The 18103-nt window shown below is 47.7% G+C and overlaps 1 protein-coding gene across 4 annotated transcripts in view; it reads right to left on the bottom strand.

Moving 5' to 3' along the window:
• Nucleotides 1-18103, bottom strand: part of TMEM266 (transmembrane protein 266) — a 138493-nt gene that overhangs the window by 15307 nt on the left and 105083 nt on the right. For all 4 annotated transcript variants that reach the window (XM_036841629.1, XM_036841630.1, XM_036841632.1 and 1 more), the window contains one exon: nucleotides 13344-13533. In XM_036841629.1, the coding sequence (XP_036697524.1) occupies nucleotides 13344-13533 (190 nt within the window). The remainder of the gene's footprint in view (nucleotides 1-13343; nucleotides 13534-18103) is intronic.

The following is an 18103-nucleotide window of genomic DNA, read 5'->3' as shown; positions in this document are numbered from 1 at the left end:
GCCGACCAGCACTCACCAGCCTGAGAGGCTTGTCTGCTCACTCACTGGGGCGGGTAAGGGCTGGGAGCTGAGGCTTAGGCTTCAGATGTCAGATCCCAGGGAGTGGACTGGGGTTGGCTGCATGAACACAGCCTGAAGGGGGCTAGTGCGCCACAGCTAGCCGGGAGGGAGTCTGGGAAAAAGTCTGGAACTGCCTAAGAGTCAAGAGACCATTGTTTCGGGGTGTGCAAGGAGAGGAGATTCAGAGCACCACCTAAATGAGCTTGAGAGATGGTCACGAGCCACGGCTATCAGTGTGGACACCAGAGGCGGGCATGAAACGCTAAGGCTGCTGCTGCAGCCACCAAGAATCCTGTGTGCAAGCACAGGTCACTATCCACACCTCCCCTCCCGGGAGCCTGTGCAGCCTGCCACTGCCAGAGTCCCATGATCCAGGGACAACTTCCCCAGGAGGACACATGGCACGCCCCAGGCCATTGCAATGTCACACCAGCCTCTGTGGCCACAGGCTCAGCTCACATTCTGAACCCCTCCCTCCCGCCGGCCTGAGTGAGCCAGAGCCCCCTAATCAGCCGTTCCTTTAAACCCTCCTGTCTGGGCGAAGAACAAACACCAGAGGGCGACCTACATACAGAGGCAGGGCCAAATCCAAAGCTGAACCCCAGGAGCTGTGCAAACGAAGAAGAGAAATGGAAATTTCTCCATGCAGCCTCAGGAGCAGCGGATTAAATCTCCACAATCAACTTGATGTACCGTGCATCTGTGGAATACCTGAATAGACAAAGAATCATCCCAAAATTGAGGCGGTGGACTTTGGGCGCAACTGTAGACTTAGGATTTGCTGTATGTGACAGACTACTAACTGATTTTTATGTTTATCTTAGTATAGTTTTTATCACTTGTTATCACTGGTGGATTTGTTTATTGGTTTGGTTGCTCTCTTTTTTTTTTTACTTTTTAAATTTTTTTTATTTTAATAACTTTATTTATTTTAATTTTTTAATTTTTCTTCCTTTCGTTTTTTTCTCCCTTCTCTTCTGAGCCGTGTGGCTGACAGGGTCTTGGTGCTCCGGCCGGGTGTCAGGCCTGAGCCTCTGAGGTGGGAGAGCCAAGTTCAGGACATTAGATCACCAGAGACCTCCCGGTCCCACGTAATATCAATCAGTGAGATCTCTCCCAGATATCTCCATCTCAACGCTAAGACCCAGCTCCACTCAACAACCAGCAAGCTCCAGTGCCGGACACCCCATGCCAAACAATAAGCAAGACAGGAACACAACCCCATCCATTAGCAGAGAGGCTGCCTAAAATCATAATAAGTTCACAGATACCCCAAAACACATCACTGGATGCGGTCCTACCCACCAGAAAGACAAGATCCAGCCTCATCCACCAGAACACAGGCACCAGTCCCCTCCACCAGGAAGCCTACACAACCCACTGAACCAACCTTACCCACTGGGGGCAGACACCAAAAACAACAGGAACGGGCTTCCCTGGTGGCGCAGTGGTTGAGAATCTGCCTGCCAATGCAGGGGACATGGGTTCGAGCCCTGGTCTGGGAAGATCCCACATGCCATGGAGCAACTAGGCCCATGAGCCACAATTACTGACCCTGCGCGTCTGGAGCCTGTGCTCCGCAACAAGAGAGGCCGCGATAGTGAGAGGCCCGCGCACCGCGATGAAGAGTGGCCCCCACTTGCCGCAACTAGAGAAAGCCCTCGCACAGAAACGAAGACCCAACACAGCCATAAATAAATAAATAAACCCAAAGTTAAAAAAAAATAACCCAAAAAAAACCAGGAACTACAAACTTGCAGCCTTCAAAAAGGAGACCCCAAACACAGTAAGTTAAGCAAAATGAGAAGACAGAGAAATATGCAGCAGATGAAGGAGCAAGGTAAAAACCCACTAGACCAAACAAATGAAGAGGAAATAGGCAGTCTACCTGAAAAAGAATTCAGAGTAATGATAGTAAAGATGATCCAAAATCTTGGAAACACAATGGAGACAATACAAGAAACATTTAACAAGGACCTAGAAGAACTGAAGAGCAAAAAAACAATGATGAACAACACAATAAATGAAATTTTAAATTCCCTAGAAGGAATCAATAGCAGAATAATGGAGGCAGAAGAACGGATAAGTGACCTGGAAGATAAAATAGTGGAAATAACTACTGCAGAGCAGAGTAAAGAAAAAAGAATGAAAAGAATTGACGACAGTCTCAGAGACCTCTGGGACAACATTAAACGCACCAACATTCGAATTATAGAGGCCCCAGAAGAAGAGAAAAAGAAAGGGATTGAGAAAATACTTGAAGAGCATATAGTTGAAAACTTCCCTAATATGGGAAAGCAAATAGTCAATCAAGTCCAGGAAGCACAGAGAGTCCCATACAGGATATATCCAAGGAGAAACATGCCAAGACACATATTAATCAAACTATCAAAAATTAAGTACGAAGAAAAAATATTAAAAGCAGCAAGGGAAAAGCAACAAATAACATAGAAGGGAATCCCCATAAGGTTAATAGTTGATCTTTCAGCATAAACTCTTCAAGCCAGAAGGGAGTGGCAGGACATATTTAAAGTGATGAAAGGGAAAAACCTACAACCAAGATTACTCTACCCAGCAAGGATCTCATTCAGATTCGATGGAGAAATTAAAAACTTTACAGACAAGCAAGAGCTAAGAGAACTCAGCACCACCAAACCAGCTTTAAAACAAATGCAAAAGGAACTTCTCTAGACAGGAAGCACAAGAGGAGGAAAAGACCTACAAAAACAAACCCAAAACAATTAAGAAAATGGTAATAGGAACATACATATCGATAAGTACCTTAAATGTAAATGGATTAAATGCTCCAACCAAAAGACATAGACTGGCTGAATGGATAAAAAAACAAGACCCATATATATGCTGTCTACAAGAGACCCACTTCAGACTCAGAGACACATACAGACTGAAGAGAGGGGATGGACAAAGATATTCCATACAAATGGATATCAAAAGAAAGCTGGAGTAGCAATTCTCATATCAGACAAAATAGACATTAAAATAAAATAAAGACTATTACAAGAGACAAAGAAGGACACTACATAATGATCAAGAGATCAATCTAAGAAGAAGATATAACAATTGTAAATATTTATGCACCCAACATAGGAGCCCCTCAATTCATAAGGCAAATACTAACAGCCATAAAAGGGGAAATCGACAGTAACACAATCATAGTAGGGGACTTTAACACCCCAGTTTCACCAATCGACAGATCATCCAAAATGAAAATAAATAAGGAAACACAAGCTTTAAATGACACATTAAACAAGATGGACTTAATTGATATTTATAGGACATTCCATCTAAAAACAAGAGAATACACTTTCTTCTCAAGTGCTCAAGGAACATTCTTCCAGGATAGATCATATCTTGGGTCACAAATCAAGCCTCGGTAAATTTAAGAAAATTGAAATCGTATCAAGTATCCTTTCCGACCACAACACTATGAGACTAGATATCAATTACAGGAAAATTTCTGTAAAAAATACAAACACATGGAGGCTAAACAATACACTACTAAATAACAAAGAGATCACTGAAGAAATCAAAGAGGAAATCAAAAAATACTTAGAAACAAATGACAATGAAAACACGACGACTCAAAACCTATGGGATGCAGCAAAAGCAGTTCTAAGAGGGAAGTTTATAGCAATACAATCCTACCTCAAGAAACAAGAAAAATCTCAAATAAACAACCTAATCTTACACCTAAAGCAATTAGAGAAGGAAGAACAAAAAAACCTGCAAAGTTAGCAGAAGGAAGAAATCACAATAATCCAATTAAAAATAAATGAAAAAGAAATGAAGGAAATGATAGCAAAGATCAATAAAACTAAAAGCTGGTTCTTTGAGATGATAACAAAATTGATAAAACATTAGCTAGAGTCATCAAGAAAAAAAGGCAGAAGACTCAACAGTATTAGAAATGAAAAAGGAGACATAACACCTGACACTGCAGAAATACAAAGGATCATGAGAGATTACTACAAGCAACTATATGCCAATAAAATGGACAACCTGGAAAAAATGGATAAATTCTTAGAAAAGCAAAACCTTCTGAGACTGAACCAGGAAGAAATAGAAAATATAAACAGACCAATCACAAGCAATGAAAATGAAACTGTGATTAAAAATCTTCCAAGAAACAAAAGCCCAGGACCAGATGGCTTCACAGGCAAATTCTATCAAAAATTTAGAGAAGAGCTAACACCTATCCTCAAACTCTTCCAAAATATAGCAGAGGGAGGAACACTCTCAAACTCATTCTACGAGGACACCATCACCCTGATACCAAAACCAGACAAAGACGTCACAAAAAAAGAAAACTACAGGCAATATCACTGATGAACACAGATGCAAAAATCCTCAACAAAATACTAGCAAACAGAATCTAACAGCACATTAAAAGAATCATACGCCATGATCAAGTGGGATTTATCCCAGGAATGCAAGGATTCTTCAGTATACACAAATCAATCAATGTCATACACCATAGTAACAAACTGAAGGATAAAAACCATATGATAATCTCAATAAATGCAGAAAAAGCTTTTGACAAAATTCAACACCAATTTATGATAAAAACCCACCAGAAAGTAGGCAAAGAGGGAACGTACCTCCACATAATAAAGGCCATATATGAAAAACCCACAGCAAACATTGTTCTCAATGGTGAAAAATTGAAACCACTTCCACTAAGATAAGGAAAAAGACAAGGTTGCCCACCCTCACCACTATTATTCAACATAGTTTTGGAAGTTTTAGCCACAGCAATCAGAGAAGAAGGAGACATAAAAGGAACCCAAATCAGAAAAGAAGAATTAAAACTGTCACTGTTTGCAGATGACATGATACTATACATAGAGAATCCTAAAGATGCTATCAGAAAACTACTAGAGCTAATCAATGAATTTGGTAGAGTAGCAGGGTACAAAATTAATGCACAGAAATATCTTGCATTCCTATACACTAACGATGAAAAATCTGAAAGAGAAATTAAGGAAACACTCCCATTTACCACTGCAACAAAATAAAGTACCTAGGAATAAACCTACCTAAGGAGACAAAAGACCTGTATGCAGAAAACTTTAAGACACTAATGAAAGTAATTAAAGATGATACAAACAGATGGAGAGATATACCATGTTCTTGGACTGGAAGAATCAACATTGTGAAAATGACTATACTACACAAAGCAATCTACAGATTCAATGCAACCCCTGTCAAACTACCAATGGCATTTTCCACAGAAGTAGAACAAAAAATTTCACAATTTGTATGGAAACACAAAAGACCCTGAATAGCCAAAGCAATCTTGAGAAAGAAAAACGGAGCTGGAGGAATCAGGCTCCTGGACTTCAGACTGTACTACAAAGCTACAGTAATCAAAAAAGTATGGTACTGGCACAAAAAAAGAAATATAGATCAATGGAACAGGATAGAAAGCCCAGAGATAAACCCACACACATATGGTCACCTTATCTTTGATAAAGGAGGCAAGAATATACAATGGAGAAAAGACAGCCTCTTCAATAAGTGGTGTTGGGAAAACTGGACAGCTACATGTAAAAGAATGAAATTAGAATACTCCTTAACACCGTATACAAAAATAAACTCAAAATGGATTAAAGACCTAAATATAAGGTCAGACACTATAAAACTCTTAGAGGAAAACATAGGCAGAACACTCTATGACATAAATCACAGCAAGATCTTTTTTGATCCACCTCCTAGAGTAATGGAAATAAAAACAAAAATAAACAAATGGGACCTCATGAAACTTAAAAGCTTTTGCACAGCAAAGGAAACCATAAACAAGAAGAAAAGACAGCCCTCAGGATGGGAGAAAACAAAGCAACTGACAAAGTATTAATCTCCAAAATATACAAGCAGCTCATGCAGCACAATATCAAAAAAACAAACAACCCAATCCAAAAATGGGCAGAAGACCTAAATAGACATTTCTCCAAAGAAGATATACAGATTGCCACCAAACACATGAAAGGATGCTCAACATCACTAATCATTAGAGAAATGCAAATCAAAACTACAATGAGGTATCACCTCACACCAGTCAGCATGGCCATCATCAAAAAATCTACAAACAATAAATGCTGGAGAGGGTGTGGAGAAAAGGGAACCCTCTTGCACTGTTGGTGGGAATGTAAATTGATACAGCCACTATGGAGAACAGTATGGAGTTTCCTTAAAAAACTAAAACTAGAACTACCATACGACCCAGCAGTCCCACTACTGGGCATATACCCTAAGAAAACCATAATTCAAAAAGAGTCATGTACCACAATGTTCATTGCAGCTCTATTTACAATAGCCAGGACATGGAAGCAACCTAAGTGTCCATCAACAGATGAATGGATAAAGAAGATGTGGCACATATATGCAATGGAATATTACTCAGCCATAAAAAGAAACGATTATTTGTAGTGAGGTGGATGGACCTAGAGACTGTCATACAGAGTGAAGTCAGTCAGAAAGAGAAAAACAAATACCGTATGCTAATACATATATATGGAATCTAAAAAAAAAAAAAAAAAAAAAAGGTTCTCACGAACCTATGGGCAGGAAAGGAGTAAAGATGCAGACGTAGAGAATGAACTTGAGGACAAGGGGAGGGGGAAGGGTAAGCTGGGATGAAGTGAGAGAGTGGCATGGACATGTATAAACTACCAAATGTAAAATAGATAGCTAGTGGGAAGCAGCCGCATAGCACAGGGAGATCAGCTCGGTGCTTTGTGACCACCTAGAGGGGTGCGATAGGGAGGGTGGGAGGGAGACGTAAGAGGGAGGGGATATGGGGATATATGTATACATATAACTGATTCACTTTGTTATAAAGCAGAAACTAACACACCATTGTAAAGCAATTATACACCAATAAAGATGTTAAAAAAAATAAAATAGAAAATAAAAACAGAACCAAAACTAAAAAGAAACAGATGCAGAGGACTGATTGGTGGTTCCCAGAGGCAGGGGTTGGGGGGTGGGTGAAATGGGTGGGTGAAAGAGGTCAAAAGGTACAAACTTCTGGTTATAAAATAAATGTCATGGGGATATGATACTGCATGGTCACTATAGTTAATATTGTATTTTATATTTGAAAGTTGCTAAGAGAATAAATCTTAAAACTTCTCATCGCAAGAAATAAAATTCTGTAACTATGTATAGTGATGGATGTTAACCAGGCTTACTGTGACTCTGCAGTATATACAAATACCAAATTATGACCTAGTATACCTGAAACTAATATGTCAATTATACCTCACTGAAAGAAAAACAGCATTAAGAATTTCAAGAGAGTGACAGCAGAGCATTGAACCAAGTTTGAGGCCCTCGGTGACTGCATGGGTCACTCCACCATAAAGCCAGTCCTGCTCAGAGAGTTTAAGTAACTTGTTCAAGGCCAAGTTGAGATTCAAACCCAGCCCTGAGTCTTAAACCCATGTCCTCCTTCCCTCAGTACCACCCACACCAGCTCTGCCCTGTCAGCTGCCTCACTGCCCAGTTCTAGTTCTACAGCTCTGGGGCTCCCCGGGGTCCCCAATGCCCCCCATCAGGCACACACATCAGGAGGCCAGTGATGGCAGAAACCCCAGCTTGCCTCCATTGGCACACAGGCCCCTCCTCTCCCAAGGTTAAACACTGGTGCCAGCTCTGCGGGCCTGGTGCACCTCTGGGGGGGTTTCTCTGAGCGCTGGTGCAGCATGGGGGGACGCCGAGCCTCACTGTGATATATGGTGAAAGCTGCGGCACTCCCACCAGGAGCTGTAATTCATCAGTTATGGGTGAGCTTCGAGACTAATAAATTTGGGAGGGAAGTATTAATGACTACACAGAGGCACTGTGAACTTGGCAGGCCCCAAAGCCTGCAACTTTGCCACCTGGGTTTTAAAAATGATTTGTGCTGGAGCAAGTTTAAACAGAAGCTGGTCAGCATTAGTCTGACTGTGACCCGCTGGCAACTGTTGAGACTGCAGGAGCCACTTCTCCTGCCCGGGCTGAGGCTGGCACTCCCGCCCTCCAGGGCTGCCATCCCCCCTGGAGCAAGGCCCTCTCCCGAGGGTCCTGAGACTTATCGCTGTTGTCTGCAGGTTAATCCCCAGATGGTCTGTGTACTAGTGTGATATGGTGAGCCTCAGGGCCCTCGCTGGCCTGAAGGTCATGGTGAGCAATGAACGTTGACCTTTCTCCATCTCCAGCGTGGCCCAGAGCGCCCCTAGCTTGTCTAGCCATAATTTCTAATGTCATGGAAATCCCTCCCTGGACACAGCTCCTGGTCAAAGAGAGATCAGCTGGGGTGCCCTGTCTCCCTGGCCCATCTGAGGCTGTGAATCATGCATGCCACTTGCTAGCCCCCCAGGCTTCTGCCCTCTGCCTCAGAGGCACTGCCTTTTCTATCGACAGCTCTGGGGGTTGGCCATCAAGTGGCAGACCAGGAATGCGCTGTGCTCTACTGAGTGGGCTGGGGCAGGCAGGTGTGCATCTAGAGAGCTGGGAGGTAGGGGGTGTCACAGAGACACCTGCTCCCAGGGGTGCATGTTTGCCATCTCTATGGGAGGCCTGAGTGCCTCGTTCAGACACGCCTCTAGTTTCCGGGAGGGTCAGCACAGACCCCATAACACCCTAGCTGGCACATGCAGCCAGTCACTTTCTCCCTTCTTATTCTGTGTCCCTCCACGTCCTCCTGGAAGTTGCTCACTATGGGGACTGAAGAGAGAGGAGGAACAGGGTGGAGAGGCAGGTGCTCAAAGCTTCATCGCACTAGAATGTGTGGGATTATTTTAAAGGCTTGGTTTGTTTGCAGACTCTCTGACCCCAGATCTTGACTCCCTGTGAATCCAAATGTGGCATCAGGTGTCCAGGGTCTGGAGGTCATTGGCCGGGGGATAGCAACGGCCACGCTGTTATCTCAAGAGCTCAGTCTCCTGATGAGAGAGACAGAGAGGTGCTGCAGAATGTGTGGCTGTACTGGAGGTGCTCAGCTGAGCTCAGGTGTTTCAAGGTGGGCTCAGCGGAAGACAGAACAGCACCGGGTGGGCTCAAGCACCAGGCGAGCAGCTGCCATGGGCAGAGCGAGGAGGCTGACCACTAGGGAGAGCGAGGAAGCGGCTCGCCCAGCTCACCCTGCTCCATCAGGAGGAAGGGCCTGTGAGGGACCAGGAGACTGTAAACCTGCTCCTACCACCCTTGGAAAGCAAGACCAAGTGGGCAACAGTTGCCACTGACTTCCAGGAGAACTTCCAAAAAGAAGATTCTTATATTCTTATAGTTTTGTTATATTCTTTTATTCTGGATTCCACAAGCACCAGCATGGGGAGGTGAAAGCCAAGAGTGTGGTTTTTGGAGCGGGCTATTGCCAGATGCCCCCTGAGCTCCGAGAGAAAACCCAGGACTGCAGGACCCACAGGGAAACAAGTGATGTCCACAAGCCTTATTGTGTTCTTCGATCAGTTATGGGCTTGCAGATTACATTCCATGCAACGGACTTTAAGGGGAGCCTGCTGAGGGCCAGGCGCAGTGGGCCCCGAAGATAAAGTGTGGGAGCGACCTGGCACACTCGGGGCCTAGCAGGAGTTCGTATAAGGTCTCAAGAGAAGGGCGTGGTGACTGGGAGCTCACTCTGAGACAGGTTTTAAGGATGAAAAGAAGTTTGGCAGGCAGGCCTGTCCTGCCAGTGAACAACATGTGGAAAGGCTCAGAGACTTACTACTGCGCAGAACACTTCCCAAAGGCAAAGATGTTTCACTCGGCTAGAGTGAAAGTGAAGACAGAGTGCAGACTGGAAGGAGATGAGATGGTGGGGGTTGGGGGGGGGGTGGCCAGTCTGGGACAAGACCATCAAGGGTTTTATATGCCACCTGTTATGAGTTGAGTCATTGTGTCCTCCCCCTCAAAGTCATATGTTGAAATCCTAACCCCCAGTACCTCAGACTGTGATTTCCTAATTTGGAAATGTGATTGTTGCAGATATAATTAGTTAAGATGAGGCTGGACTTCCCTGGTGGCGCAGTGGTTAAGAATCCGCCTGCCAATGCAGGGGACACGGGTTCGAGCCCTGGTCCGGAAAGATCCCACATGCTGCGGAGCAACTAAGCCCGTGTGCCACAACTACTGAGCCTGTGCTCTAGAGCCCACGAGCCACAATTACTGAAGCCCGCACGCCTAGAGCCTGTGCTCCCCAACAAGAGAAGCCACCGCAATGAGAAGCCCGCGCACCACAAGGAAGAGTAGCCCCCGCTCGCCGCAACTAGAGAAAGCCCGCGTGCAGCAACGAAGACCCAATGCAGCCAAAAATAAATAAATAAATAAATAAATGTATTAAAAAAAAAAAAAAAGATGAGATCATACTGCAGTAGGGTGGGCCCCAGACCCAACATGACTAAGGTCCTTATAAAAAGGGAAATTTGGACACAGACACACACTGAGGGAGAACACCATGTGAAGAGAAGGCAGAGGTCAGAGTGATGCTTCTGCAAGCTAAGGAATGCCAAGGATTACCAGCAAAGCACCAGAAGCCGGGGGAGAGGCCTGAAACAGATGCTCCCTCACAGCCCTCAGAAGGAACCAACCCTACCAAGACCTTGATCTCAGACTTCCAGCCTCCAGAACTGTGAGACAGTAAACTTCTGTTGTTTAAGCCACCCAGTTTGCAGTACTTTGTTTCGGCAGCCCTAGCAGATACCAGCCAAGGTTTTAACTCAGGGAGTGACATGAAGGATTTATGAAAGATGACTGTGTGTGTGTAGGGGGGACAAAGGACTGAAGAGGGCACCTATGAGGGCAAAGCTGAGGTCAGGGAGCCAGGCGAGGTCCAGAGATAAGGAAGGCTGAACAAAGCAGACGGAAAAGGGGAATGTTTCACGATATATGTAGGCAGTAAAACCGGAAGGAATTGGTGATGAGTCAGGATCTACAAAGTCCTAGAAACCCGGAGTAAAGGCAGGAATCAAACAAGCTACAGCTGAACACAAATGAATGTCAAAATCCACACAGGGGGTACAGAAAGCGCGCTGCCCAAGGATGGGCTGCAGGGACATGGGGCTCGACAGAACCATGCGGGCCTGGGTCACCTGAGAGCTCAGGCCAGGCAGCCACCACAAGGCTCAGGAGCTTTCTGGCCTTGTCACAGGGGTCTTGGGTCGAGAAAAAAAGCAGGGGTGGCCCCTCGACACTCTGCCCTGGTCTTGCAGCTCCCCAAGAACTGAGTGACTGAAACACTGGAATGCTCAGGGAGGGGCAGGATGGCAAGAACTTGGAGAGCTTGTCCCCTGAGGACTGGTTGTGGGAGTGCAGGTGACAGTCTCTGGAGGAGAAAACACTCAGAGGCCAGTCTCCGAAAGGATATCTCAGCTGGGAGGGCACCCACCAGGCCTATATATAAAAGCTTCGTCCATGTGGGAGAGGTGGGTGCCGGGGGCGGACCTCAGCACAGCCTGAGGAAGAATTTTCTAACAGGCAGAGCCATTTGATGTTGGGTTGGCATGGGCTTCTCTGGGAGGTTCGGGGTACCTATTCTTAGAGGAAGGTAAAACTCTTGGCAGGCGTAATAGATGGGATTAGCATATCAGCTGAAGAGCTGGACTCAGAAGTCCTTCCTAGTCTCCAAATTCTATAGCTCTAAGGTTGAAAGGGCTCTCAAAAGATCATAATAGCAATCACCCCGCTCCCCAAAACCTGTTCACAGTGCCTTACAGCCTACAGAGCTTTCTCACATCCATCAGTTCCCCAGACTTCCTGTAAGGCAGACAGAGCTGGAGTGATGAGTCCACTTTGCAGAGGGGAACACTGAAGCCCCAAGTCACAGAGTCAGGGAGTGGCAGAGTCTGGAGCTCTGGCTTCCTGCTGCCCAACCTGCCCAGCCCTACCTGGCTGCCGCTGCCCTGGCAGGGAGCACACAGCACGCCAAGGCAAAGTGGGCCCCAGATCAAGCTGGAGTTTAGGATCCCACAGCCTCCCCCGGTTCCAAGCCCAGCACCTCCATTTCTTTTGTGTGACCCCATGAAATTCTCTCGACCTCTTTGGGTCTGAGTTTCCTCCTCCATATGAGAGAAAGGAGGTGGGAGGATGAAATGAAATCACACTGTAAAAAGCTTCTCTTGGAGGAGTTTGATGAATCTTAGTTCCCTTACCTTTAGGTAAAAAATGTGGACCCAAAAATGTATTCCGAATTATTAGGGGACAACGATACTTTTAAAAATATCTTGGTAAAGTGAAGAAATCCCTTAACCATCATTTTAGTGATAACATTTTCAGGTGCAAGTTGGGGCAGGGAAGACTCAGACATGAGCGTTCGTGTTCAGGCTCCCAGGATTCCCCCGGGGCTCCAGCAAGACCACAGATCTCCCCTGCTGTGCCCCCTGAGCTGAGGCTGATTCCTGGCCTGAGCCCATGAGAACACAGTCTCTCCAAACCTCCCAAAGGCCCAAACCGGACACAGCTGCATCACCAGGTGAGGGTATTTTCACCCCCAATCACGAAATAATACCGCCTGACATTTGCAGGACTACTTTGCAATTCTGGAAGCCACTTTCACCTGCTTCCTGGAGCCTCACAACAACCCTGTGAGGAAAGCTCAGCATTGTTCCCATTTGACAGCTAGTAAAACCAAGACCCAGAAAGGTTATTTCCCCTCTACAAGGTGACACAGCTGGTCTTCTACAGAGTATTCTGCCCTAGGGTATGGCCGGCACTCCCATCTCCACCAACATCACCTGCCCATCAATTTACTACCATCCCCAAAGCATAGGTTCTGGGTTGTTCTGGGCCCCAGGCCTGGACCTACTATCTGGGCCTTAGTGGGCTGGCCAGTCCAGTAGGAAAGTCCTAGGCATCTGGCTGGAAGCCTAGCTCTGCCATTTATTAGTGAGGCACCTTTGGACAACTTTTCTGGGTCGCAGTTCCTTCATCCATAAAGTAGGAAAGTCAAGCCTCCTGCAGGCGGTTACCACGAGGACTGGGGAAATAGTGCACGCAAAGCAGCCAGTGGCCCACAGGCATGAAATGAGCACACGCCACTGAGATCATGTCGAGGTCGGGTCAGGGGAGCTTACCTGAACGCTTTCTCCGATGCTCAGAAAGGTAGTCCCGGGGGCACTGATCTGAGGGTCACCACCACCGCCACTGCCACAATCGTGGGCCGAGATGGGGGCACAGTCCTGCCAGGAGGCGTGCTCCAACTCCGGGAAGCTGTGCACAGAGCCCTAGGGCGGGGGTGGGGACGGGGCTCCCCACGACGGGACTGGGGAGGCCGCGGGCGGGCTCACCTTGCGCGGGCTGCAGCTCCTCCACGACGCTCTCGTCCGCGGTCTCCTCGGCCCACGTGCCGGCCTCCACCACCTTGTAGCGGCTGCGCGGCTGGCTGAGCACGTGAGGGGCCTGCAGCGCCGCCTCGCGCTCGGCCGCCAGGTCCAAGTCCTGCTGCGCCAGGTGCGCCCGCAGCTGCCGGATCTCAAACTGCAAGAAAGAGCGGGGCGGTGGGTGGCGGGCAGCGCAGGGGCGGGGTGGGGGGCGTGGACCCGGCCCGAGCCCAACATCTGGGCGCTTTGCTCTTGGGGTAGCGGGGTTGGAATGGGCTGAGCATCCAAAGGCTGGAGGGGGTGTTCCTTACAAATCTCACAACGACACTAGTCGTAAGAGTCTCTGACGTTTCTGGAGCCTTTTCCGAATAATAAAAAACATGTTCCTGTGTCTCACCTCGGATACTGTGTAGTCTGGCCCCATAGTGAAGACAAGATGGCCGTGAGAGGAAGCACAGCCGTGGTTTTCGGGAAGAACATCGGAGGAAGAGGACTCAGGGAACGGGATTCGTTCTAGTTACTTGCCTAAACGTGCCACCCAAGAGCCTTATTCTGGTGTCCTACACTGATGATTAGTGGAAGACGGGAAACCCCGCAATATCCAGGGTCAGTGTAACTAGCCGGTGGGAGCCCATCGTGGCTTACTGGGCTGTGCCTGACCCATCTGTCTTCCAGCAACGCCCATATCCCCTCTTCTAGGAGGTGTTCCGAGGGCCGGCCAGACTAGACTGGAGTCTAGTTCCAACCCTGCGGCTTACTGCCATGTGTCCTTGGTTTCCTTATCTGTAAAATTGGGGTTATCACTCCACAGAGCTCTCTGAGGACTTGAGGGCTTCATAAAGGCTTTGTAAAAAGCTGCACACATTTTTATTTTGGTTTCATTTTTTGTTGTTGTTGGGGAAGGTTTCCTAGAGAGGCTTCCAGATGCCTCTTGAGTTTGTGGCTGAGACGGCTGTTCACACACTGGGGCCTCCCTGGGCCATCTGGGTGAAGGCAAAGTTTGGGTCTGACACTGAAGGGCCTGGCTGTGGGCTCAGGAGGAAGGAGATCTTTCACTGCCACCTAGTGTTCCAAACACACATTGCACTGCTTTTGCATAACCCCACAACCTCCAGTCAAACCCCCAAAGGCCTGAAGCAGGGAGGCGGGTGGAGGAGTCCCAGGGAGTCTCCGGGCCTGAGCTCCCTACCTAGGAGATTACCTACTTGCCCATGATCCCAATCTCCAGCCCTGGCCCCTCCCTGCAATGTCAGATCACACCTCCAACTGCCTACTGCCTACCTGACAGCAACACAGAATTGGGTCACAGGTGTCACAAACTCAACCTAAACAGGACTCTTCACTCTATCCCCACACCTGCTCCTCGGGTGTTTTCATCTCATTTTAGTTGTATCTAAAAAAATGCAATCTCCTCCCTTGCTTCCGCACTTTCCCTTATCCTTGCCATCCAATCTGCCCTCAAGTCCAGCTCCCTAAGTGCTACCCCAAGCCTGCCCACCTCCCTCCACCTCCACTGCCAGCTCTCACCTGGATGACGGCAGCCCTACAGCCCTCTACCGTCCATTCGCCAACAGGGGTCAGAGGGATTCTCGTAAACCTAGATCAGATCATGTCACCCCCTTGTCCATAGACCTCGGGTGGGAGAAAACCCAAACTTTTACCCTTGGCTTACATAACAGGTGCATGTTCTGGCTCTGCTTACCTGGTCCACTTCATCTCATTCTTTCTCCCTTTACCTCCCGCCGTGACACAGGCCTTCTCGTCATTCCTTAAACACACTAAGTGTGTGTTGGTCTCAGGGTCACTTTCCCAGGGACCTCTGGTCCCATATCACATGGCTGGCTCCCCCTCTTGGAGGCCTTCCCCGACCCCTGACCTAAGACAGCCACCCAGGCACTCCATCACATCACTCTGTTTGAATTCTCTACATTGCAGTTAGCACCTTCTGATATTTTTATTTTAATGTTTTATTATTTTTCTTTTGACAGGAGTGAAACACACAGTTGAAGCATTCACTAACACTAGGGTGGCCAGGCAGCAAACTGGCATCGGGGCCACTTCCCAATGTCAGTGTTCACAAATTTTGCCTCTGGGAACACTCAGGTTTTCCCAGAGTTCATCAGCCTCCTGCCTGAGGACACACCTCTGGCTGTCTCTGTGCTGGGAGCAGGGCAGGGAAATGGGGCAGAGGGTCCAGCCATTAGATGAAAGGACTTTCACCTAATCCTCATTTTCAGCCCTGCACCTCTCCCCAGGCCTCTGCCTCACCCAGTGCCCACCTGCAGAGCCCTCTGGTTCAATTTCTGCAGAGGACGAACCTCTTGCATCTTGTATGATGGGGGAGTGTGGTCTCCTGGCTGTGCAGAATTTGGGAGGGGACGTGGAGGGTTCAAATATTATGGGTACAGACTTCTAGCCAACACCTCTCCCCTGTGATCAGCTTCACATTCACCCCATTCCTCCCAAACTCTCAAGGGTACTGACGGGGGAATTAGCCCATTTCCCTCACTATCCACCTCTTTAGACACTTTAGTTATAGATTCTCCACTCTGCTAAATCACTCTTCATTTCCCTAAATCCACTGAAATCTGTATCCTCTTTGTCTTGATGGACAGGACCTAAAGAGTTTCTTAATTCTTATATGTTTATGATTTTTTTCTTTACTATCATCTCGGTGGAGTTTGGGGAAAGAGATCAGATAAATACGTGTGGTCGGTCACTTCAGCTGCAGTAGTGTGCTGGTATAGAAAAAAAGAGGCCTGATTTATAGTACATGCTAATCTCTGGTATAAATACTCCCACCATGGCCAATTTCAAACTACCAACATGATGTCATGCAGAATTGTGAAGAAATGTGCACAGCTGGCTCTCACGAGTCAGTGAGAGCTCCAGCACACCATTGCCACCCTCACCCCTCTGTAAGAGCAGGGATATAGAATATAATCTATATAAGAATAGAATATAGAATATAATCTCTGTAGGAGCAGGGATCTTGCCTGTTTTGTTGGTTGGTACACAGAAGGCACTCGGTAAATACTGCTGAATGAATCAGTAAATGTGTGAAACTAGTCAGCTTTGCCCAGCTTTTTTCTGTGGTTTCAAGCTGAGCCCTAACTCCAGCCACAAACTGGGCCCCAACCTTAACCCAAAGCTGAGGCAAAGCCTGAGCCCCAACACTGAGCCCCAAGCTTGGTCACACATTGAGTCCCGACCCAAGTCACATACTAAGACCACATCCCGATCACACACTGGGCCCTAACTCTGGTCTCAGACTAGGCTCACACCTGGATCTCAACAACCCAGTACTCGAATGGGGCCACTGGTCTCAGAAAGTGAGAAAGCGAGGCTAGCTTATTATAGAGTGGCCTTCTGTGCAGGGGGAGAGGGCTCGAGCCGCCCTTCTCGCAGCAAGGTCTCAGATGTCACGTAGGGCCCATTAGGCAACCCTCCTTAGCTCTGCTGGGGCTGGGAGCCCCTCCTGCCCAGGCTGATCTGAACCTCCCATGGGCATACCCAGCCCACTTTCTCCAAGGCCGCTCATCAGGGCCGGCAGCCCTAGCTAATGGCCTCCTAGGCCACTCTGAACAGATGCATTATTGATAACTTGTAATTGATACAGAGCTGCCCATGAGTGTCCCACTGGAATTCAGTCCAGACGCCAGAGGCCAGGGTTTGTCCAGCCCCAAGCCCACATGTGCAGACATAGGCATGTACACTGAAATAAGTTTTAGGCTAGAAATATGAACCCGAGTGTATGGTAGTTTCCCCGTTCACTCCTTTATTCATTCATTCACTGAGAAGTCAGGTAAAGCACGGCGAGGGAAACGTTAAAATTCTGTTATGTGTATTGGAATGAAACTGCCTCTCCCAGCTTCACAGTGAGTCCTGGGTGGCCCCAGTGACAGGCACTGTCTGCTGCGCTGCAGGGAACAAATGTCCCAGGAGAGTTCTAAGGGCTAGCTCTGGGTGACGTTTGTGGCAGAGGAGGCACGGTGTGTCTGGGAGACAGAGACTGGGAGGTAAGAGGTGTTGGGGGAGGTCGGCAGGGGCCACACCAGGCAGAGCCTTGTAGCCATGGTAAGACACTATAAGGACTTCAGCCCTTATTTAAAGAGCAACAATATACCACTGAAATCTTCTGAACAGAAGGGTGGAGTGGTGGAGGTGGAGGAGTGGTGATTCAGATGAGCATCTTGAGAGGATGGTGCTGATAGCCGAGCGGGGAATGAATTGGATGGGGGTAAGCCAGGGCGGACATGGGAATACCAGCTGGGAGGCTGCTGCAGCAGTGCAGGCCAGGGATGACCAGAATTTGGGCTAGGGTAGAGACAGTGGAGATGAAGATGAAGACCATTTAGGAGGTACAAGTGTCAGCATGGGCATGGACTAGAATGGGGGTGAGGGAGAAGGCAACCTGCTTTGGGGACATATTTTTACAAGCTGCATACCCAGAGGGTGTGGGGTGGCCGGATGCTCTGATCCCTCGCCCTGAGAGGGAACGGCTGACTCCTTACAGAGACACTGCAGATGGGCTAAATGGCTCTCAGCTCTGGTCACTGGCTGTGACAGCCCAGGGGACCAACCAGATGTTCTAGCTGGGACCCTCAGAGCCTGGCTCCTGATTCCCATATGCTGAACATGGCCACATGTGCTTCCCCAGTTGATGAAGGGTGGTCAAGGGGTCCTAGGAGAGCAGGGCCTCTTCAGTCAGATGGGTGAACTGAGGC

This window comes from Balaenoptera musculus, chromosome 2 (genome assembly GCF_009873245.2).
Source record: "Balaenoptera musculus isolate JJ_BM4_2016_0621 chromosome 2, mBalMus1.pri.v3, whole genome shotgun sequence".
In the NCBI taxonomy this organism is placed as follows: Eukaryota; Metazoa; Chordata; class Mammalia; order Artiodactyla; family Balaenopteridae; genus Balaenoptera; species Balaenoptera musculus.
Note: the sequence above shows the minus strand (reverse complement) of the source record. Positions and strands in the feature narration are given on the sequence as shown.